The 23,046-nt window shown below is 40.8% G+C and overlaps 1 protein-coding gene across 1 annotated transcript; it reads left to right on the top strand.

Annotated features, from left to right (window-relative positions):
- The first annotated feature begins 1,220 nt into the window (after window positions 1-1,220).
- On the top strand, window positions 1,221-21,501 carry MTHFS (methenyltetrahydrofolate synthetase). Its single transcript, XM_085308758.1, has 3 exons — window positions 1,221-1,349; window positions 1,512-1,776; window positions 20,833-21,501. Exons 1-3 carry the CDS (start codon window positions 1,221-1,223, stop codon window positions 21,054-21,056), a joined length of 618 nt encoding a protein of 205 aa, XP_085164884.1. The 3' UTR covers window positions 21,057-21,501.
- Window positions 21,502-23,046: the final 1,545 nt, after the last annotated feature.

Here is a 23,046-nt window from a genome sequence, read left to right as displayed (position 1 = left end):
AGAGGAGAATTTTGTATTTSTGTTTCTCTATTTTCCAAACCCATGAAAAGGTTCAGCTCTGGCTGCTCTCAATGACATGAGTCACAGATATTTACAGGTTTTGTAATTTGCTGAGATAGTCAGTTCTTTTAAACAAAAGCTACCATGGAGATTCTGTTGTTTAAGAATTTATTCACTTGGTTGCAATAATCTCTGCACAATCCTGCACAAATTACAAAAGGAAGTAAAATCTACTTTTGAATTGTTACACACTTTCCTGACCAATCAACACACTACCGTGATTTGGTCTGGAGTGTTTCRTTATATTTTGCCTTACAAAACTATATCCATCTTCTGAATATTTTACCTGGGCTTTTAACTGCTCTACTGGAAAGAAAGAAAAAAATGGATGAGAGCCATTTCTAAACTCAGATTTGGGCCGGTATCTCGAAAAACAGGGAAGAGGGCAAGGGGTAATGCTCAGAAGAGCAGTTACCCTCTAGTTATGCAAGCACAGAACAGGATTCGGTGTTCTCTGTTCCACAGATAAGCTCAGCTTCTCGGTTGTCTGCTGTTTCTTAACAGTTTTTTGTACGTGTTTAAAATAAGCATAACTCGTGTCTAAGTCTGAAAGGATGCATTTGTATTTGTTTTGTCCTGAAGTAAGTGACAAAGATATAAGATACTGAGAATACAAGCCTTAAAAATCCTCTCAACATTTTCCTTTGGAATTTAATCTGGAATCGTGCAGAGACATAATAGGGTATGAATCTGCTTATACTTTTTCACCATGTAAGCATTTTTTTATTTTCCATCCTACATTAAAGTCTCTCCTAAATCCAGCCTAGAGAACTTCATTAAAGTCAAAATATGGTAAAACCATCCAGACTCTGAAAAATGTGCAGTAATAAGATCACCTATTAGAACCAGGTGATGTTGGAAGTCCTATATCTAAACTTGCTGTATGGAGGGCACTTAAGGTTAAAAAAAATTAAAGAAAGAGGGGCCTGATATTGTAAGACTTTGATACTGCATGACTCTGCAGTCATCATCTCTGAGGCCTATTTTCTTTTGAGTTACTATTATTGATGCACTTCTGACTAGGCCCAGATGTGAAAAGCAGCATGCAGAAGAGAGAGAAAAAAAGGAATACAAAGACCTTATTCCTTCTATAAGCTAGCAATTCTGACCTGCTTCACCTTTCTGCAAGGATGTTGGGCTTTTGAGAATATTTGCACTATATGGTGCAGACCAAAGGATCAGACTATCCTCCAAATTGTTTTTTGCTGGCCCAAGCCTATTTTATGCTGTTTTGTCCACTGGGTGTGAAAGTTTACCTATTTGATTTTGCTGATGGTGGAAACGTTGGAGTAGGAAACAAAAATCAGTTTATTCTCTTTACAATATATGGTAGTTTGTATCTTTTCTCTTTTAAATGGATATTTTGTTCTAGTTGTCTTTTTAATTAAAATAATCTAAATTGATCTTTTTATAAACTCTTCACAAACTGATTGCAGTAATTTCCCCTGTAGGTGATTGGCCATCCAAAGTACCAGGAATCCAAAAGAATTGCTATCTTTTTGAGCATGCCAGATGAAATCCAGACAGAAGACATCATTAAGGACATTTTTAAGCAAGGCAAAGAGTGTTTTATCCCACGTTACAAGCCTCACAGCAATCACATGGATATGCTAAAGTTATCATCAGCTGAAGACATTTCTTCACTTCCTTTGACATCCTGGAATATTCATCAGCCTAGTGATGATGACAATGTGAGAGAGGAAGCTCTTTCTGGTGGTGAGTATTTTCTTCCTACATCTTGATGCTGAGCAGGAGTAACCTGGAGGTCAGTAGGATCTGATAGCAAGAATGAAATGTTTTGGTATTATATTTTGTGGTAGAGCTGCTTAAGTTGGTGTAATCGGACACTTTCCCTTGCTTACTTTTCCCTACCCTGTACCACCCTCTGTGATGTGCCAGCAGAGCTGTTTGTGCAGGGAACCAGACTGCACAATTAATCCTGCAGGGAAAAAGCAGACAGAACAGTTCCTTCATCTTATTCCATGGACAGCCTTGATACAATATTGGCAAGCGTAGCATAGAGGCGCATGTGAAGGAGGGAAGGGATTGCAAGGGGTTCCTTGGGTGGGCATTGAGAGTCCTTGGGACTCACAGCTTTAGCGTATATTCTGAGAACTTTAGTTTCCAGGGGAATATATAGACTATTCCCTGGAATATATAGAACTTTTGGCGTGATGTACGTAGGCTAACATGAGAATTTTCAGAAATCTTTGATGCTGCAAATTGTATAGCATGGATGAATCATAGTGCCGTTATGGAGCTTGACCATGCAGAACAGCTCTCTGGACTGAGACCCTAGACTGAAAGTAAAAAGACTTTCTTGTAGGCTTGGATGAATATTGCGAAGTCTTTCCCATCGTTATTCTCTCACATTTTTATTTTGGTCTTATAATGCAAGCTCAGACGTTGGATTCTTCATAAGGTTGAGAAGTTGACAGTATATTTAAGTCTAACTAGTGGCATATTCATTTTAGTCCAAAATAGTCTCTCTCTCAACCTAAAAATCCTCAATTTCTACAAAATTGTAAACAGTTTCTTTTCTGTATTCACATTAATTAATTTAACAGTTTTTAATATCTTTGTAAAATATCTGCAGGCATGTTTAATGATTTTAATGGAAAACTCATGCTGAATTCATGTTTGAAACCTCAGTCTTGGAAAAGTTCTCTAGACAGAAACTTACCATGCTAACAGGTTTCACACATTGCACAGAATTATTAGCTTTTTAAGCTAGGTACAGGAACAGGTATAAATCTGTTCAGTTGAGCTGGGTTTTGTATTTGTTTTGGGGATGCTAATATATTTTCCCAGAACACTGTCCTTAAGACAGTTAGTGCTGGGAGCATTAGCCCTAGTATTAGATCTTTATTTATCAGCATATTCACTGTGTTTTTGTTTCTTTTTTGCTGACTTTTTTCCTCTTTCCTGATTTAAAATCCTCTCTGTATTCCCATTTTAGCTGACAAAGGAATTTACAGCTTCATACAGTAATCATCTTTACATTTAGGATTTAGCACTTCTGCTTGTTTTCCTTCTTTTTGACAAAAAGTTGTGGGTATGTGTGGTATTTAGGAGTTTTTGATGGTGACCCTTTAAATGCCAGGTATGACCCCTAACTCTTAGGTGTAGTGGGAACAGCAACTACCTGGTGTAGAGTACGCTGGGAAGTACCTTTRGGGATGGCCTAGATACCAGGCTGTGAAAATGGGGAAGGTAGACCAAGCTTTGGTAACTAGCAAGTTCTGGAGCTCCCTTTTTGTTCTCTGCACCGGGTTATGGTTACAGGCAAAGAGCARTGCCAAGAGAGCTGCAGCAGTCCTTGTGAAAAAGGCTACTGACTGTAGTAAGCTGGATCATGGGAAGAGGTACAGGATACATTTCACATAGATCGCATGTCTCATGTTTTGAGGAGTATAGAAGGGTGAGAGTACACTTGCTCAATATTTCTTATATTTCTTTGCTTTAACTTTTCAAATGGTACCCTGTTTTCCTGACCAGGTGTGTAACAACTGATACATGTGCATTTCGGATTTGTCCTGCCTGAAGCTTGGTTTCAGTTTATTTGTACTCAGTAACTCAGGAATAATTCATTTTGGATTGAAAGTCAGACCTTGGTCCTTTTTCCTTGAACAGTTTTTGAAGATTAGAGAGTAAGTTTAGAGCTCTTGCACTATTGCATAATCAAACAGGAAAAAAAACCCAAAACCGCAGATTTTTCCCCATAGAAACACACACTGCATTTTGCTATCTTTTTAAAATACTTTTGCTGTATTTTTTGTGTCAGTTACCATATTTTTGAACTTTGGCACACTTGCTAGAATGCAGATCTTGCTACTATATCCATCCTCTGTTGTTGGAATTATGCGTGTGTGAAACGTTTATCTCTGTGATGTTATCGAATACTATGGTGATCTGAGGCATTTACATTGTTATAAGGCGATAACATGGTGTTATATTAGTAATGTTCCCACTGCTTGCATAAGTTGGTATGTAATTTCCAAGAAATACCCTGCAGGTACATAAATAAGTCATGTCACTACTGAGTGTATTCATTTTGTATGACAAAAAGCTTAGATTCAGACTGTCATTAAAACTTCTTTCCCTTTTACTGACGTGATTGTTAATAGCTCAAATATAAGACTAAGTATAATTTGCATGTAGAGTATCCCAGTCTTTGGTAGTACTCACAGCCTGTACACAATAGGTAGGAATCCCTCCTTTTGGAGACAATCATCTTCTGTTGAATCAGAATCTACCCCTGTTCGTCTGGGCAGTGCGCCACATTATGAATTGTTGGTATAAGCAAAGATCAGCGCATTTCCATGTGGAAGGTTTGTCATCTTCTCTACCAAGCATGAGTGACAGTATTTTTCTTGTGAAATGTTGCTTTCTTTAGGCTAAGTTGACACAGCAACAGAAAGGACAAAAGGAGAAGAAATTTCATTTTTGGGTCAGGTAGGAGTGTATATAATCGAATGACTTGGTTAATTTGCAGTTACACCTGCTGAAAGACACAGCTTCTTGAGCAAGCCCCTGGTATATTTTCTTAATAAATACCAATTCACATGTTTGTATCTTTGTTCTTTGTACATCGTAATGTACACTCAAATAGTTTCTTACCCAAGGTAATACTTTTGATGACAGGTCYGACTGGTTGCAGTAAATGTTTTACTGGAATGTAGACACCTTGCACAACTTTGGAAGGACTAAATCAGATAAAACTGCTCTCCTTGTTTGCTTTTTATCACAACTCCTACAGAAGTTTAAAGGACACTTCCCCAGCAGCTCTAATTTCAATGTGGTTTAGAGAGGCGGTGTGATTCAGAGGGGTGGAGATGGGTTTCCTCATCTGTAATGTTATTTATTGTTAATATAAACCTACTCTGAAAGCTACAGATGGAAAGCTAAGGTTTTCCTGCAAAAATATATATTAATCCTAGTAGGACTTGAAAAACTAATTGAGTTTCATATCTCTATATGATAACATTCCTGGAGGTAGATTCTTTGAAAGGAAGCAAGTGACAAACTTTGGACTGAGAGATCTCAGCTGGAAATCTTGGACCCAAGAGTGTAACTTAAATGGTCCTAACCAAATTATAGCCTGGTAGCTGAGGATGTATAATAAATTGTAGACAACTTTTAAAACATTCATCTGGGTAATGGAGAAGGAGATTAAAAGCATTTTTAGGTATTTGCTTTTGGCCAAAAAATAAAGGGGCATTAGAAATTGTGGCTCTAAATCTGCTTACTGTGATGTGTTATGACTCTCCTAAAGAATGCAAGAAATAAGGTAAGGTGTACAAACTTAATTCAGCCTCTTTGTCTGTATATTTTGACCCCATCCCTAAATGCATTACTATATATTCTGAGTGCATTAACTCTGGGCTCATTTGGTGCAAAAGATGAACACTGCTTGCTGTTACTGAATGCTGCTAATGAGTATGCATTTGGTCATTTGTTTTCTCCCGTTCAAGTTACAGCCTCAGGCCTTTTTTTGCCGTGCATTATCTTCATATGGAGACAGAGGTATTAATTTCCGTATGGGCTTTTTATCGCTGTAGTGTTCAGTAACTTAAAAATATTAACTGATATCTCCTGATAGAGGAATGGTGGAGACTCAGGATCTTGGATTCCAGCCCAGGCTGTGGGCAGCCCTCAGTGAACACAGACTCTTTCCAAACTTTACCACCCCTTTTCCCTCCCAAATGATCATTCCTCAGTCTTCTCTCATCCTTGAGCTAGGTCCTCTTTTCTCAGTTTTAATTTCTCTTGCCTACACAATGTTAATCTCTTCCTGCTCCTTGCCTAACCTGTCTGAATCTCCCTCTTCAAGTGACCTTCTCTGGCCTTTCTGACCATATTCCCCACTTCCTCTTGCTTTCAATCCTAGGTTGTCATTTCACAGGCAGACAGACAACATAAATAGCTTGTCACTGCCAGAAGGGAGGAGATAGTGTGCTTTTCCTTCCCTTGTCCGGTTCCAGACATACAAGATTGCTTGTCCAAATTTACTCACTTCCTTCACCGCTCTTCTGGCTATTTTCTCTTTTTCGTTGGCTCAGAAAACTTCCTCTTCTCCTAAATAGTGCTTCTTGTGCTAAGCAGTACAAAAGAGATTCTCAAGCATAGTTTTGTGATAGTTGCTTTTGAGTGCTGCCTGTTTAAATAGCCATCTCGTCTCCTCTTCTGCTTTCCTTCTCCTTGTTCCCACTCCTCATCTGTTGTGCCAGGAAATTGTCCATGCAGCCACATGATGTAATCCACAGGGAAGGTCATCTTGGTTAGAAATGCCACCACTACCACATCTTATCTCAGGTAGGGCCACCACACAGATCTGGACTGACACAACTGAAGAGTTGGTAGAAAGTTGGTGAAGAGGAGTTGCGTAAACCAGTGACATGTGAAATAAATGTTAGTGAAACTTCAGTCCTCATTTCCTTCCATGTTTCAGTTCCCAGTCTGGTCCCAGTCAGAGCAGCTAGGAGCAACTACTGCGATGAAAGTCCTTTTCAGCCCTTGCAGTTTGGAGTGTGATCGGCAGCAAGACCTGAGCCTCCAGCTCCAGGGGCACTGTCTTTGCAACAACGTTAAAATTTTCCTTCCATGTGTTTCCAGCATCTTCCTGCCCCCTGCCTCTCTGTGGTAAACTGGATCAATGAACTGCTCTGGAAGAAAAATGTTTTCCTACTCTCCTCTATTCCCTCTGCCTTTCTTGCTGGGGATCATTTTAACCTAGATCAGCAAATCAAGCTGATTTACCGTGCAGCCATATCTGCGTAACATCTGTAGAGTGGGAATGAGTAGCCAGGATGGGGAAAGAGCACTGATTCCCAAAGAGAGCCATGGGGCCAGGCCTCTGGGACTCCAGCAGTGCTACAGAGAGTGTGACGTCTTCAGGAAGGGCCAGCACTACCCCTGAGCTCGTTTTTCCTGAGCCTGTGCAAATGGCAGGTTTTCAAGCATTTTGTAAGCCAAACTCAAACGGATTTGAACAAGGCTAAAGCCACATCATTGACATAAAGGCTACTGTGAACAAGATTTCAAGTTCTTGCCTGAAAGTATGGAGCAACAGAGCTTTCCCAAGAGTTATTTTTTCCTAGCTTTGTTCTTAGAAACCAATGAACCATTTTGCCTGATAAAACATAAACATAAAAACCCCTCAGCTTGGCACAGATGGCCAGGCTGAAAAATGTCAGCACTTGAAAATATAGCATCTTATATATAATAACGTTGAATACTCTGCTACTGCTCTCCCAAAGCATAATATATTTTTGCTCCCAGAAATTAACGGATGAAGAAATGGACTTATATTTTGTAAGTTAATTTGGAGAGTTCCACAGTTTTATGTACTGGAAATTTTAATGATGACAATATTGTGCTGTATCTACAAGATGCTTGGTGAGATATTAACTAGATTGTCCACACTTTTAATAGTAGTATATTTATCATGAGTAATTTTGGGGAAAAATACAAAGTTCTAATAAAGTGAGGAAATACAAACTATGTTTAGCAATGACTTGGCTTCTTGCTGCCTCCTTTCACGTAAATCTTTGTAAATTGGCTTCTGAGCTTAGGGTAGTTTTATTTTTCTTCCTTTACAACTTCCAGAGCAACTTGAACCTTGCTGTAACAGGAATAACGTCATCTTTGCTGGTAGCAGAAGCAGACAGGGACGCCTTAACTACTTGGATTGCGTTTGGTACCTAAGAGCTATTACGCCAGGAAGCGTCGCCCTATTGAGAGGAGAATGGCTAGCTACAGCCAGTCTACAGATGCAAGCAGCCCATTTACAAGTAGTTGGAAATCATTGCTGAGGGATCATTCGCCCTATTTTAAACTTTGCATTAGGACCTGCCCTGCAGAAACATTCTGGTCTGCAAAAGCTCTGTTCTGTGTGTCTTTATATTCCTACTGTTTGTTCATATGTTAGCAGAGGCTGCATTTACTCCAGAACTGAAGGCCTTGTGATACCATCAGTATTCTTAGTCATTCCAGATTTTAGCACAGTTTTTCAGAAGTGTGCCTGAAGTAGTGGCAATGTAGTCTTAGGAGGAATAGGGAATAAAATGGGATTTAGAAAAAAAGATAATGGCTTGGACACCCCGCAGCCCCCAAATCTCCATGTACCAGAAATGAGAGGGTTTTGAAATGTGAAGTACGTAAGAGCTTAGAAATAAAAAACAATATAAGGAGAAAATGCTGTAACTTGAGACACAGGGAATGTCTAATATGTCACTTCAGACCCATTAGAGGTGCTGTAGCTTTACATTAAAGTATAATGGGAACATACAAAATGATGTTAATCATTCTGAAAAAAAGACGTAATAAGTAATATTCAGGGTAACTGTGACATATTTAAATGAACTTTATGCAGATTGGAACATATCTGGAAGAAATGCAGTATCAGTATCTCTGCAGAAAGCAAAGATGTTAAATATTATAGCTTAGCAGAAAAACAAAAAATACTACAAACAAAGATTGTAAAGTGATTGAGGGTGCTATTCGATTTTCTTTTCCTCTGGGAGACTCGATTAAAACTTACAGTACAATATATATCAAGGGATAGATTATAATTTAAAATCTTTTTACACTGGTCATAAAAAAGAAAAGCTGAGACCATGACATGAAGCAAAATTGAAAATTGGGGCTGAGCTCTTAATGTAATTTATTTTTTAATGAAATGATTTAAAGTTTGGAATGAAGTTCTGCTTGGAGACAATGAGCCATAGTATTTTGATATGCATAAGAAGAACAAATTCAGTACAAGTGAGGCATTAGTATTCTGGTGATGAGTCTTCTTGTGGAGAGAAGTTGCTTCCTGTCACGTAATAGAGGATCAGAGCACTGGACAAGCCAGTGCCACCAAAGGTTCAAGAAATCTCCTGACACGTAGCTATGTAGCAATAGGTGAAATTTTGTCCTACCTCCACAGCTGTAGTTCCTGGTTTATCCCATTACAAATAGTTTTGTKTTTTCTTTACGTCTGCACAGTCTGATCATTCCTATAAGTATGCAATTTTATTTGTACTAGGCCCTTGGCTGTGTTACCTTTTGACARCAGCGAGCTGTTAGTTAGCTGTAATGTGCAATAGAGTTCCTTGTATTTGTTTTAAATTTGCTGCTTTCAGTTCAACTGATACCTCATTTGTCTGTGATGAAAGGTAAATAAGGATGTCGATTTACTTTCTGTTACTSACTGTTTAGTTAAGCCCCTGTTATATCAATTTTATTTTTTTTCTCGAACAAACTTCCTGCATTTTCTTATTCTCATATAGAAGCTTTTCCAGATCTATAATGTATCCACCCATTGGTCTTTGAACCTTTGGAATTTCTCTGATGTTATTTTGGAGAAAAGATGACTGAAACAGAACATAATATGCCAAGGTGAAGACATACTGTTAATTATGTGCAATGGCATTGTATAAATTATTTTTTTCTCTATCATAATACTGCTTTTCTCATCAACTCACTGGGCAGATCTCTTTCACTGGTTTCTGCACAGGTATCCCACATCTACAAGTTGTAACAAAAATACATGTTCCAGTATTCCAGATCCATAAAATAGACCAGAGAGAGTTTTATTCTGTACRGTATGTTCCCTAATAGGTAAAGCTAGGAAAATACTTGCTTAGAAATAAAATATTTCAGTTTCTGGACCCATCTATGATAGCAACTGTGTCCACCAGGGCTTTTTGCATTCCATGCATTTGCATACTTCAGCTGAAAAACATGAGCTTCCATTGCTGCCGCTGGGATTGCTTCCCCTGCAGCTGGTCTCTGCTCTTTCCCTTGATGTCTGCCCCAGCTTCCACAGCTCTCTGGCACAGCGTAGTGACAACCAGCACCCATGTTACTAGGTGAACAGGACACTTTCAGCGGAGCTCCTTGTGGCACTTCTGCACGATCCCCAAAGAATCGCTTTCTTTGCAAGATTTTTCAAAAAATATTCTGAAATGCAGAATATGTTTCCGTGGCATCACTTTGTAATGCCTTTAGTATCCGTACACCCTGAGTTCCCTTTGGGCGGACTAACCCCTGAGCGTGGGGTGGTTTAATTCCAATCCCCCCTCTGTGCAGTGGCGTCCTGCAGCGAACCTGGAGTGCTGAGCTCTCAAATACTAAAGCTTTTTGCTCCCCTGAAGTTAATTAAGGTTTTAAGAGTGCATTTCTTTGTAATCATCTTAAGTGTCACATCCATATTTGCCTTCCTGCAGAAAACATTCTTGTTTGTTAATTCCTTGCACACAGCCAAACAGCTAAAAAGATTGCTTTGTCTGTAATCAATTAAAGTTTAAAGAGAAGTGAAAGCAGCATCAGCAAAGGTTTTAAATTCACTGCAAGTGACTCTCAAGTGTTTTGTTTAAATTAGGGCCAATTTTGTTACAATGTGAACAGTAGCACTATCATTTTCTTCATAGTGTTTCCTAGATACAGGAGTCTTTCAAAAGCAAATGAGAGGCAGGTTCTTTTCTGGAGTGTGGCATGAATCACTACAACACTACAAGTAAAGGGGAAATGCAAGCATCCAAGTATTTCTGGATGTGTCAACTAATTCAGACAGAGATTTTTGTCTCCCTTTAATTTCAGTTTTGGAAAGGAGGAGTGTCTGTGCCAAACCTTTCTGTGCAGTTTTGTGCACAGAGCCTGGACAGTCTGACGAAGGAATGGGAGCTCTTCCATGCTGCCTCGCTGTGCAGGCTGGTGTGGTTCAGGGTGCAGTTTGGTGGGACAGCTGAGCTCTGCTCATGGCCTGCTGTTGCCAGAAGGGACAGTCCTGCTGCCTCCTTGCTGCCTGCTCTGTGCTCCCCTTCTCTGCCCCCCACACCCTTGCCATGTCTGGCCCTCACTGCTGAGCAGATTCAGCTCATGAATCTGGCAGAAAATGACTGTTTTTCCTCCTTCAGTTTGTTTTCTGCTAGCTTAGCGGGCTATTAAATATAGTCAGCACTTTTCAGGCTACAACAGATCTGTCTTCCTGGCACAGTTAATCCCTGCATGCTTTGTCAGATTCAAAATATACTGTCATTTCCCCTATGGTGTGAAATTCCTTGGAGCCTGGCAGGGAGCCGCTGGTTTTTGGAGCACAGGAGACTCACTCTGTTGTTGCACAGTGAGGATAGCTCCCAGTCTTCGTGTTGGCATCATAGTTGGACTCTGTTCTTGCTTGTGCTGGCTTTTTGTGCGAATGAGATGGCAATCAGCTTTTGGGGTGTAGATGGAGAGCATATTCCTTTCTCAGGAATGATGTGAAGCCCTTTGCCGGCAGGTGTCAGTATTCCATAGATTTACTATGGAGCACCGGTGCCATTTAGGCTGTTTTCATATAATTAAAATCTCATTCAGGCATTGTAATCACATGCACAGGAGAACAAATGTTCCAGCCCAATGTCTCCAAAAACTGGTGGYTGGCAGACGAGAGAGGTGAAGGATTCCAGGGACAGTTCTTTTCTTTTTTTTAAGCTATGCAGGCTTTGTCGGAGCAACCTTGTGATAAAGAAGCTGGATTGCTCAGCTGTTGTAATGTTAACACATGCTTGAGACTAAAAGTGAAGATACTGTCACCTACAAACTAGCTGACTGGACATGTTCACTAAACCCTGCCTGTAAGCATTCCTAACGTTTCCATCCAATGGAGTAGCTCTTCACAGCAGTCATGTTTATGCATTGACAAAGAAGTTGATGGCTTAACTATTTACATTTTTACAGGCAATTCAGTGTATTTTATTGCAGAGTATCTGCTGACAGAGTAAAAGAGGTTGGAAATTTTGATAGTGATGCTGCATGATGTGTGAAAAAATCCCCAAATGATTMATGTGTGCCATATTTTAATTTGAAAATATCCAGACAGCAGTATGCAAAGGAAGAGGACYAGAGTGAAAAAACAAAGTGCACATGCACGTGTATGAAGTGGAAGTATTTAAATAAGGGCTCACATAAATACTATGGGCAGTGTACTTGATAAGATCTTAAAGAATCTCATGTAAACACACACAGATCCTTGTATTTTATACTGTAGCAGTGTCATGACAGTCCAGACACGAACAGTTCAAGTGCCAATGCCTTCAGAGCTTCTCTGGAGCAGAAGCTTTGCAGTCAGCATTTGCTGATTTAATAGGATACATTGATAATGCCGTAAAGTGGCTCTAATGCAGTTTCTCCTCCTGTCTTTGGAGTTGTTCCTTAGAAAGCCTTGTTTCAGAGTACACAGGACACTCAGGTGCAACCCTCAGAACCAAAAATCTTCCGCTACCCAGGTTTTCCCAATCACACTGTTCTCTTTGCTCATATACCTGAATATCAGGAGTGAATAAATCATTTTTACAGGCAGATAACTGAAACATTAATAAACAATGATTTCTGTTGCTTTGAATTTGTAAAACCAGACATTTTTTGTAGGTAGCATTGAGAGATTACGGTTCATTTACTGTGGTTATGCAGACTTGATGAATAATAGTGAAAAAAAAAGAACTTGCTTATATTTTATTTCCTTTAAGTAGGCATTTTGGCAATTTCTGAAAATGAGACACTAAACCTCAGCTGACTATGGCTTAAACCACAGGGGAAATGAGTGTGATGGTTACAGCCTCACACAATCTTACTGCGTTGTGAAACCAGCTAGAATTTGAACATAAGATTTAACCATATACAGCAGCTTCCCTGATCACGTGTGAAAGGATATCTGTAAAGTGATATTACTGATGGAGTCGGACAGGGTTGTCTGTGCAGGGTTGACATGTACTACATCTGACTGTACTGTACACAAAATTTGTAAGATTTTCTTTTAAATCAATTCATAATAGGTGGGTGCTAACTTGAGCTTACCTTAGTAGCACAGGAGCTGATCAAAAGGCATTATTAGTGCATTTGCAAGTGTATTAATGGGAGAGTGACTGCTACTCAGTTGTTTTAAACCTATATGACTGGTGGCTATCATGTAGCTTCTCAGGGAGAAGTATAAATATTTTATTATGCTGTAGTTCAGAAGGGTAAGTGTGAACTGCAGAGACCGATGTTTCATGCTGACACAAAGCACTGACATGGATGAGTAGACAGATAAATGCTGAGTTGTTCAGTGCTTGTTTGTCGATTCTGCTGATGGTTCTGTTTTTTTGCAAAATATTTTATTGAAGTAATAGGAAAAGCCATCTCAGTCATGCTGGTGGGCCAATTACCTGTGGCACATGGATTACGGGGGAAAATAGGCTAATTGGTATATATGTACATATGTGAAAGATAGATCTGTGGGTTGTGGGTGTGCGTGGATGTGGGGTTAAATGTTGTTTTTCAGAAGACAAAAGGCTGCAAAACCTGCCTGATACCTACAGTTCTCTTACACAGAAATAGGAACCAAAAATAAAACAATTGCCCCAAATGTTAAAAGTATTTCTCCCCAGATGAAAGGCAGAAGGCCTCTGCCCAGCAATAGGTTGTACATTGATGGCTGAGTTAGAACTTTCTGGACTCCAAAACTTTGAAGTGACTTCTCAGACCAGTCAGATGGGGATTGCCCAAGGAAGGGCCATTGGTGCATGTTTTCACCTAAACGCTCCACTGGCATGCCTGCCCAGACCCTCAGTCCCGACTCTGCTTGGGCTAGAATAACCTTTCATTCTTTGCTAGTGAAGAGATATTTTTTTAAAAAAACTTAAATACTAGGTGGATTTTGAAAAAACAGTGCTTAAACTCCCCTCATGCTGCTTGTGGGGTTCGTTGTGTGGTGAGACTTCCCTTCCCTTGAGCTGAAGTGCCGTGTTGCAGACGGGAGGGCTGGGTGCCAGGCCTGCGCTGCCCAGAGGTGAGCAGYGTGTAGCAGCGCTGCAACGTCGTGGGGCCGTCAGAGCACCTTGGGGATTGTCCTCGGAAAGGGATGTGTCTCGTAGCGTTCTCTAAGAGCTGCATGTTCCTGAGGTGACCTCCTTGGTSTGCTAGTGCACATGAAGCTGCACGGAGGCTAAAAGAGTACAGGCAGAGTAYGTGGCTTTGAGGGCCTGATGGGGTGCCCCATAACTGGAGACCATGGATGCAGCTGGTGGGATTTGGCTGTGTGCTGGTGCAGGCTGAAGCCAGCTAAGTGGAACCAGGGAAAGGCTCTCGTTGCCTCGGCGGGCACTGAGGGGGTTCAGCTGCTGAGTTGCGGTGGTCTGCGGTCAGCTGCACTTTGCAACATTTCCATTTTTGAGTTCTGTGCTAGCATTTTCGATTTTCTCTGCTAGCTTTTTCAACTTTCTGTGCCAACATTTATGTTTTTGAGATATGTGCTAGCACTGTTGCATAAAAAGCGAGCATCTCTTTGGCTTTCCTGCCTAAGAAACAAATATGTACGGATAGCTAGAAAAAGGTTAGTCCTGCTAAAGGGCTATAGTACTGCACAATAAACAGCATTTGCACGATGAAAATAGTTGGAAGGAATCCTAATGACTGCCATTTAAAATGAGCTGGTTTTCCATCTAATGTCAAACATAACTTTTAGTCCTATCATATAAGTGTGTTTGGGATCATAAGGGAACTACAGAGTAAGAACTATAGAGAAGCATTTAGAGAAACACTTTATGAACAACGACAACAAGTATCTACAAGAAAAATTATTTGATTTTTCTCAAACGTTTGTCAGTAATTTGTGATGTTTTACATGTTCTTCTTGAGGCAAATGCGAAGTGGGATCATTGAAGCAGTGCTGATGTACAGCTACTGAGGATCTGGTCCTTTGTGTTTTAACTCCTGGCTTCTAAGGAGGTGGTGTTCATGCTGAGCTTCTGATATTGATTTTAAAGACTGTATCATTTGAGCAAATGTGAGTTACTGGATAAGAGTTTCCTTTCTATTTAAGGGATTGTCTTTGCATTTTAGCAGACTGGCTGAGGGAAAGTTAAGCAATGTAGTTGTTTATATTTGTAATCACTTGCGTTACTGGAAGAAGTCAGCATAATTGGTTCTGGATGAATGACTTTTTTTCAAATGTTTATCAGTTGCAGCAAAGGGTAATGTTTCTATCTCCCTGCTCATTAGATTGAAGAGATAACACTACCTGGCTTTCACAGAACAAGTCTTTTGCTAGTGAAAAAAGCACATTCTATAAAACACATGTTCCAGAGTCTTAAGAGTGGGGAGAACGTAGCCTACCTCTGGGTTCTGCCTGAGGTGCAGGGTGTTGAGTGCCTTTTCATTTCCTCKCCATGGGCTGGTCAGGTGAGCACAACTGGTTGCCTCTGAAAGCAATCCTGGCTGTTCTAGGAATCACACACCTCAGCAGGTTCAGAATTTGGCCTGAAGTGAACAGAGCTGTTATTTCCCTTTTCGAATCTGTACTGAGACAGAGATGCTATGTTTGAAACCCATGCTTTTTTTCCAAGGAGCATAGAGCATTTATTTGGAAGGAGGTACCAAGCTACCAACAACCTCAGCAGCGACGCTGGGGGCATGAAGGACATTCTGTGGAAAAGGCCTAGTACTAGTCGTAAAGGGAAAGGGAATTGTTTTGCTGCAGTATAATTTAAATGCTTACTTCTGTGGAGCTGGGTTCTTCAAGGTCTGGTGGTTAATCCAGACCATACTGTGTTAGATGCTGCATGCATACAGAATAAGATGATGGTCTCTGCACCCTTAAAAGTGTATGGTTGAAAGCTAAGCCTGCCAAAGAGGCCTAACTATGCTGATAGTAATCAAAATTACAGTAACAACCCTGTCATTAATCATTGGCCCATACTCTGCATGTTACCAAGATGTGATACTTTCAGTGTTAAAGGCAGCAGGTAGTTAACTGCTTCCTTTTCATTTGGAATAGTAAAGTTTTATGCAAAAGGACTAGAGGCTTTTCTCCATTCTGGACTTCGGTCCCCATCTAGGTTGTAAAAGGACCAAAATTAGCTTTCATTCCTTGTAAGTGAACACGTTTTAAGTATTTGTTAGCTCTGCAACAGTTGTGCATAGACTGATAYTGCTTGTGGTGTGCATTATATAGGAAGATTTTCCTTTAAAAAAAAATAAAAGAAAATTGTTCTGTCTGGACCTGATTCTTCATAGTCCTGTGCCTTGTATAATCATTTACATGTGAGCAAAGTGGGGAGGGTCCATAACTGCTAACAGAATGAGCTGCACACAGAAAAAGCCCAACCACTTAAGGGCTTGTTCTTGTCCAAGGTACCAGTCTGGGAGGATCAAGTTGTCTTTGTGGGGACAAGAGTAAAGGAGTAAATGCTGCACACACCATTGTGTTTTAGAAGATACCTAAACTGCACAACTGCTGCTATGAAAAGCAGGTGGGATGACAAAGTATTAGGGTTTCATCTTCGCAGCAGGCTGACTGTTAGGACTGTCTGGCTGTGCAGGGAAGAGTGGACTGGCCTCRCAGAGAGGGAAGCAGTAGGCTGGTGAGGCCTCTTCAAATCTGGGAGGAGATGGGCCTTGCTAGCACTCTATCTGTGGGCAGGTCAAGTTCCTAGCAGACTTTGCATGACCAGTATCTGTGCAATTGATGGACTTTTCTATGATTAACTGTTGTCAAGAACCCTTCAGAAAATGCAGGCTGGCATTTCAAATATGAGCATCAGATTAAGGGGAGAAGAGGTAATGAGGTACAAGGAGAAAATTCTTCCCTGGGGAACAAATCAAACTTGATATCATCATAAAGGGTAATGAGAAATGCACTGCTGAACTCAGGAAATTCACGGCAGCTGCCTAGAAGAAGTGAAACTTTGTATTCCTATTTAAGACAGCAGAGAGGGGATGCTACTGTTTTGGTCTGCTGGTTAAGTCAGGGGGCGCACAGATTGCACACCTGCCTTTTGCATATGGCTTTGCCCCACATTTCCTGAGTCCTTGGGCAAGTCATTTCACTTCTCTGTGCCATAAAGTATGTCTACATAGATATATGCAAGTCAGTGCAAATGAACTGTGCTTATACGCCCACATGGCAGGTTCTGAAGCTATGACTGTTCCTATACTGCTAAATAGAATAGGGTCAAGTGGCACAGGCTAGTCCTATCTACTACGTAGAACTTGTCCTGTCTCTGTGTTTTTGGTCCCATGTAATGCCTCTGTGGCCCTAAGACAATACTGTTTGTTTGTGGGATTTTTTCCCAGTACATAGTATCTTRAATAATATGAGCCCTTGTTGCAGGGCTGTTTTTGGACTGTGAAACTGAAGATTTGTGTTGCATGTTTTGACATGTGGCAGGAAGGCCTATATCTGTATCTGGAGGAGCAAAACCTGTTCTGAGCGTGTAGGAGGAGGGTATAGGGTGAAGGGAGCCAGACCTGGACACTTCCGTCTTCACTGCTCTGGGAATCCTGTCCCCTGGGGCATGCCTGGGTTTCACTTGGAAGTGTGAGCTGAACAGGCCCACAATCATGTCAGGAGTGTGTTGACTATTAAGCACACTGAGCCATCTGTGATCCTGTAAATGAGTTTGCTTTCTGGCCCTGCTTTATTTAGCAGTGTAAGCGAAACCCGTGTGGCCATGTCAGCATGGCTGTAAGCCCATGTTGATAAGTCAGGGTGTACTATTTCAGACACAGTGCTGCACAGTTGAAGGAGCTGTAGCATCAAGAGCTCACATCATAGACACAGTATTAGGTGACTGTCATCATAATTGCCAACCTTACCGGGATACCATGTAGTTTAATTAACGTTTATAAGAAGCATTGCAACCCTCTGCTTGGAGGCCCTGGGCAGGTGCAGTGTATGTTGCCAGAGATAGTGTTTTTCTACCTTTAACAATTTGCAGATTGCCTAAAAGTTTTCCAGGAGAAGCACAGATTCCCTATAGCAAAAAGACCTCTTGACAGTGGGTTCWTAGTTTTCTTTCTTTGGCCCCTAGTGTGTAGTCACAGGCCACTCAGGGATCCAAGAGCCACCAGTTAACAACTCTGGACGTATAGAGTACCAGGACAATGACAAGGAGACGGATAGAAGTGGATGAAGCTCATGAGGCCTCTCTCACACTGTTAACAGTAAAACTGAGGAGTTGTTTGATGCCTGAGCACCTGCCCTGTTTTCCCAGGGATGAGGATGCCGTTTCATGCGGCAGGGTATGGAAGCAAAGGAGGCAGGGTGTGAGGAAAGAGCAAGCCTGCTGTACATCTTGAGGGGCAAAYGGTGGCCTGCAGGACTGGAAGTGCCTGGGACTAGGAGGGTCATGTGCCTAGAAGGASAAGATGTTATTACTCTCACTCGCCATCCTGTTGATGTATGCTCAGCGCTGATAGTAATCTTACGTGTCTGCAATCTTGGTCTCTTCTGTGTGTCACCTCTCATCCTGTGACAACTCTTCCCCCGCCTCACCGCAGGCACCACAAGAGGTTGTGTTGCTCCCAAGTTGTGAGGGGAGGAAGCGTTTTCTCCAWGGGGCTCTCTAGCCATTCATTCTAGCTCCTGGAATTGGATTTGGGGCTAATGCTGCCTGAACTGCCTTCAGGCTCTTGCAGGGTAGCTGTGTCATTTTTCTGCTGAAAGYCTGGTTTGACATTTTACTTTAATCTTCAGCTGTGTGAGTTGCATGGATATCAGACAGTGTGTTGTGAGTCAGAGCAAAGGCATTCAGCGTCACTGTGCTCCAGTGGAAAAAAATATGAAGGTAACTATTACAGTATTTACAGCATCATTTTTCATATTGAGATTTGCACAAGCTTGTTTGAGTTATTCAGCCTAARAAATCCGTGATTGTAGAGGAGCTGACTCATTAAAACAGACTCTACTTCTCCAGAGAACCCAGAGGAAAATACTGTTCTTTAATACATCTAAATTCATTCAAGTGTGGCTTGTGCTATCAGTGAAATGACATAGAAAATATATTTTGTCCCTGCACTCTTCCTCCCAATTCCCTCTTTCCGTAGTGCTTCCGTTAACTTGTCTTCCTCCAGTCTGTAATATAAATGTAAGGAGAAATGGCACCTTTCTACTCTGCAGATTTGTCCCTTGTGTATATTCTTACCTGCCAACAGTAGTGACTGCAAATGTTTTCTACTTTTTTGTCATATGAGTCAAATGGAATGAAAAAAGCTGAAAAAGTGTAAGCCAGAATGTGTTTCTTTCTGTGCGTTGTTAGTGTTTGGTACATACTGGTTCCTGGGTCACCTGAATACCTATGCAAAGCAACTCACAGAAAGAATAAATAATGAGCCCAGGAGCAACTGAGGGAGGATTTGACCTGCAGAATCTCTGTCATGGGCCGTGCTCGTGGGGGAGAAGATCAGCTGGCTTCGTCTTGTATGTTGAGCATCATTCCTCAGCTAGATGTAGGAGTATTGTGTGATATTTGTCAACAAGGCATTTGATGGTGATCTCTGTGCAATCCAAAATGGCAATAGAGACCATATCTGAATTTAGAAGAAGCAGAAGAATACCTGACACAGTCTAGTCCTGGTGAAGGAGCAGAAGCTAATTATGAAAATGCAATTCCAGTAAGAAGTARGAAGCAGTGGATGGAGATGCTATGTTTACTTCCTTCCCAGACTCATGTTAACAGTGTTTTAGTCTGTGCTGGCTTTCCCCTGCCATTCCTGCCCTATGCTCTTTAAGCATGTCTTCTGAAAGACTTTCTTTGCATTGTGAAACTGGTACMTTCCTGCATTCAGCAGTCAGCACCAGGACAGCCAAGCTCATTTGTTTAGTGGATGTCCTTGCAAGTTGTCTCACACTGGAAGAACAAGCCCTGCATAAGTAATGGAGACCTGCACACTGACTGCTTCTGTGCCTGGCTGTTGCTCAGCGTGGCAGCCCCTTTCCTTTGCCTACCTGGCAGTGATGTGAATCAACTCCCGAAACAAATGCGTGGCAAACTGTAAATTCTAGCTGCCTGCCTGGCAGGATGCAGCTCCACATCTGTTTGCAAAGTAGGAGCAAAGCAGGAAAAAAGAAAAACTGGCTTATCTGACCTTGCATGTAAAGTACCTTTTTTATCTGGTTGTTGYGATCTTTTATCAGGGTTTTGCAAGCCAGTTGGATCTGTTTTGTCCAGATGAATGGCCACTTATGATACTTGTTTCAGTTTTTTCACTGATTCTGAATTCCAATCAAGTGCAATTTCAGAGAAGCCTCAGGAAGCCCATATATCCCTCCAGAGGGAGGCATATTTGGGGAAAGCAAGTAAAACTTGTGTATGCTGCTGGAGAAACAGTGCATTGCTGGAGGCTCAAGAAAATGGTCCTTTGAAAGAAGAGGAATATGACATCATGTAGAGACAGGCCTTCAAGTCTTGATATAAAAGGGCAAATGTCCACTTTCAGAATATATTATATTCAAGGCCCTTTGGTTTTGGGGGCTTGAGTGGAGGTTCATGACATTTTACAGTTATGTCAAGAAAATGCTCTCTTTCTTATGTTGCTTATTTTCATTCTTTTTTCCTTTTCTATATTTTTATCTGATGTTGAAATTCATTTGATTTTCTCTCTGCATTTTTTCTCTAGTTATAATTTCTAAGAACTCTGTCTATAATTTCTATGAGTTCAGTCTCTGCCTAGATTTAGATTAATAATCATTAGTCCTGGGAAGCGCACAGTTAAAATGATAAAATAAATCTGTTAGAAGGTAGATTTCTTACCTTCCAGCTTTTCAAGGTCTAATTATTTTGCAGCTGATCTAGTATGCAATTGATAAGATGAAAATGTAAATTTACAGATTTAGTATTCAAGGTATTTTTCATCTGATCAAAGAAAAGGAAGCATTTTACAAAATACAAAGCTATTGTTTTTGCTTATGTCTGAAGTTATGTGGATTTAGTCAGGCCATCGGGAAATCCACAATGCATCCACTAATGTTTATTTCATTTTCTCCAGGGGGTCTTGACCTTATCTTCATGCCTGGCCTTGGGTTTGACAAAAAAGGCAACAGATTGGGAAGAGGGAAAGGATATTACGATACCTATCTTGAAAGGTGTATGAAACATCCCAGTGGAAAACCTTACACAATTGCCTTGGCTTTTAGAGAACAAATTTGTGAATCAGTGCCTGTAGCTGAAAATGACATCCAAATAGATGAAATCCTGTATGAAGACTGCTGAAGGTATCTTGGTATCAACCCTCCTGCAGAGTGACCAACTGAAGACTTCAGATCTGTTAATCTCAACTTTTTAATAGTCATATATGACTTTGGGAGCAATAAAATAATTATTTTGATTTGAACATCAGGAAGCTCTAACTGTGATCATGGTAATGAGAGCTACGTGAATTTGCTTCTAATTGGAAAATATCTGCTGTGAATTCTTGTTCTACAGTCAGTAGAAAAAAGCGTGTGCACAGCAAACTGAGTACTGTCCTCAGAACTTAGTTATATATATCCATCAACCAAACAAAAAAACACCAGATAAACCTTATACTAAGCTAGGCAAAAAAATGATGATTGGGAGAAAGACTTAATTTGATTTTAGTGTCTTCAATGATTTTGATTATGTACTTGGCTTCTTAAAGCTGTCTAATAATAAAAGGAGTATCTGTTAAAAACAACAACCATGGCTTTGGTATACATTCGTTTATTTTATCTGAATGCAAGAATGTCTCRTGGTCTAAAAATTGGTTGGTGAATTCAAGGTCTGAAGAACACAAGTTTCTATGTAAAATGATGCTTAAAATTATTTTAACCTCTATAAGGTTATGGAGGACTATGAGTAAGGTAAGGTTATAAGGTTATAAGGCTCTGGGGTTAGTGTAAGCTCAGCAAATGCAGGCGTCTGCCTCATGCTTCTTGGTACTTCCAACTCCTATGGTAGCAGTGACTCATGTAGCTTGGGTGAACCTGCACCTGCAGTATTGGCATATCAGGCTTCCCACCAGTTTATATAGAAAGGGGGCAACTTGTTCAAGACAGCTGGTAGCAGTTTGTAATGTCAGCTATTTAGTAAAATGTTGGTGCTCAGACATGACCTTCCACCAATTTGATATCAAACTTGCTCTCTCTACTAACCACAAGGTGAATTTTTACACTTCATGTACTACAAACTGTGCAGAGTAAGGTATGCTCATGCGTCATACAGGCTTTTGCAACCAGCAAGTGAGATGACAGTATTTGTGCTGCAGCATGGAGCAGATYGTTAAATTAAGAGGCCATGTTGCATAGGAAAGAAAGGAAAGATAGAAGGAAATCAGAGGAAATCTTGCTGTTAAATTCAAGCTGAGGGAAAGCCATGATGTTTGGTTTTAAAGGTGGATGCTAGGATTTTTTTTGGTCCCTGCTTTACTGGAATGCCTTATGTCACATAAATCAATTGGCTACTGTGTAAGCAAATATTTTATCCAAAGCCTCTGGGCCTCGTGGCTTTGCTTTTCTRAGGCATTCTTTATGTAAGAGGTTTATTATTATTCTTTGGCCAGTTAGATACGAATTTATTCACAAAGTTTTACAGCCTTTGTGAATTAGCTTTAGATCTGGCTGACCAAGGTTTGATTTATTCTCTAGAACAAGGGTGAGCTTGACTCATACATATTTCACTACAGGTGATAATAGGTGAACAACTGTGTTTAAAGTCTAGCACATGATGAAGCGATTTCAGGGCCAGCACTAACAAATGTACAGAAACAAAGTGCTTAGAGAGAGCTGAACATTTGGTCATATGGTTTGCTGTGTGGGAGTTTAAACAAGGAAAGAAGTAAAGATCAGATTTGGGTGCAAAATGTAGGCTCCCTTGTCCAGCAGAGCCTCAGGCATGTGCCAAGCTTTGTCCTTGTGGGCTGGCAGGAGTTGCAGGAACTAATTGATAGAGAAGAAGCAAACGTGCTTTGAAGGCTGTCAAGACTTGAGGCAATGAGTGCCCCCAAACCTCTTATCTCACAGGTAATATTTCAATACATCATGGAGCCGTTTTCCCCTGCTCACACTCCTTTCAGCTACAGCTGCAATAGGGAGAGAATTAGGAAACTGCTTCGTGTACCAAATTAATGGGAACAGGAAGAGCTGACACCTGGTGCCTTGCCGGCCCCTCTTGGGCCAGGAGGAGATCCTCACGCACTCCTTGGCCAGGGTTTGGGAGCTGCAGGACCCTGGCTCATAGAGATAAC

The sequence above is a fragment of the Rhea americana genome, unplaced genomic scaffold (assembly GCF_003343005.1).
Source record: "Rhea americana isolate MKP2758 unplaced genomic scaffold, rheAme1 scaffold_28, whole genome shotgun sequence".
Taxonomy (NCBI): Eukaryota; Metazoa; Chordata; class Aves; order Rheiformes; family Rheidae; genus Rhea; species Rhea americana.
This window is presented reverse-complemented; position numbering and strand designations above follow the sequence as displayed.

What these genes read in the sequence shown, in the direction of transcription:
- MTHFS (XM_085308758.1), top strand. Translation starts at nt 1,221, where the DNA reads ATGGTGCAGACCAAAGGATCAGACTATCCTCCAAATTGTTTTTTGCTG. An exon ending in CTGATGGTGGAAACGTTGGA is followed by an intron (nt 1,350 to 1,511) that starts GTAGGAAACAAA and finishes TTTCCCCTGTAG; the next exon opens with GTGATTGGCCATCCAAAGTA. An exon ending in AGAGGAAGCTCTTTCTGGTG is followed by an intron (nt 1,777 to 20,832) that starts GTGAGTATTTTC and finishes CATTTTCTCCAG; the next exon opens with GGGGTCTTGACCTTATCTTC.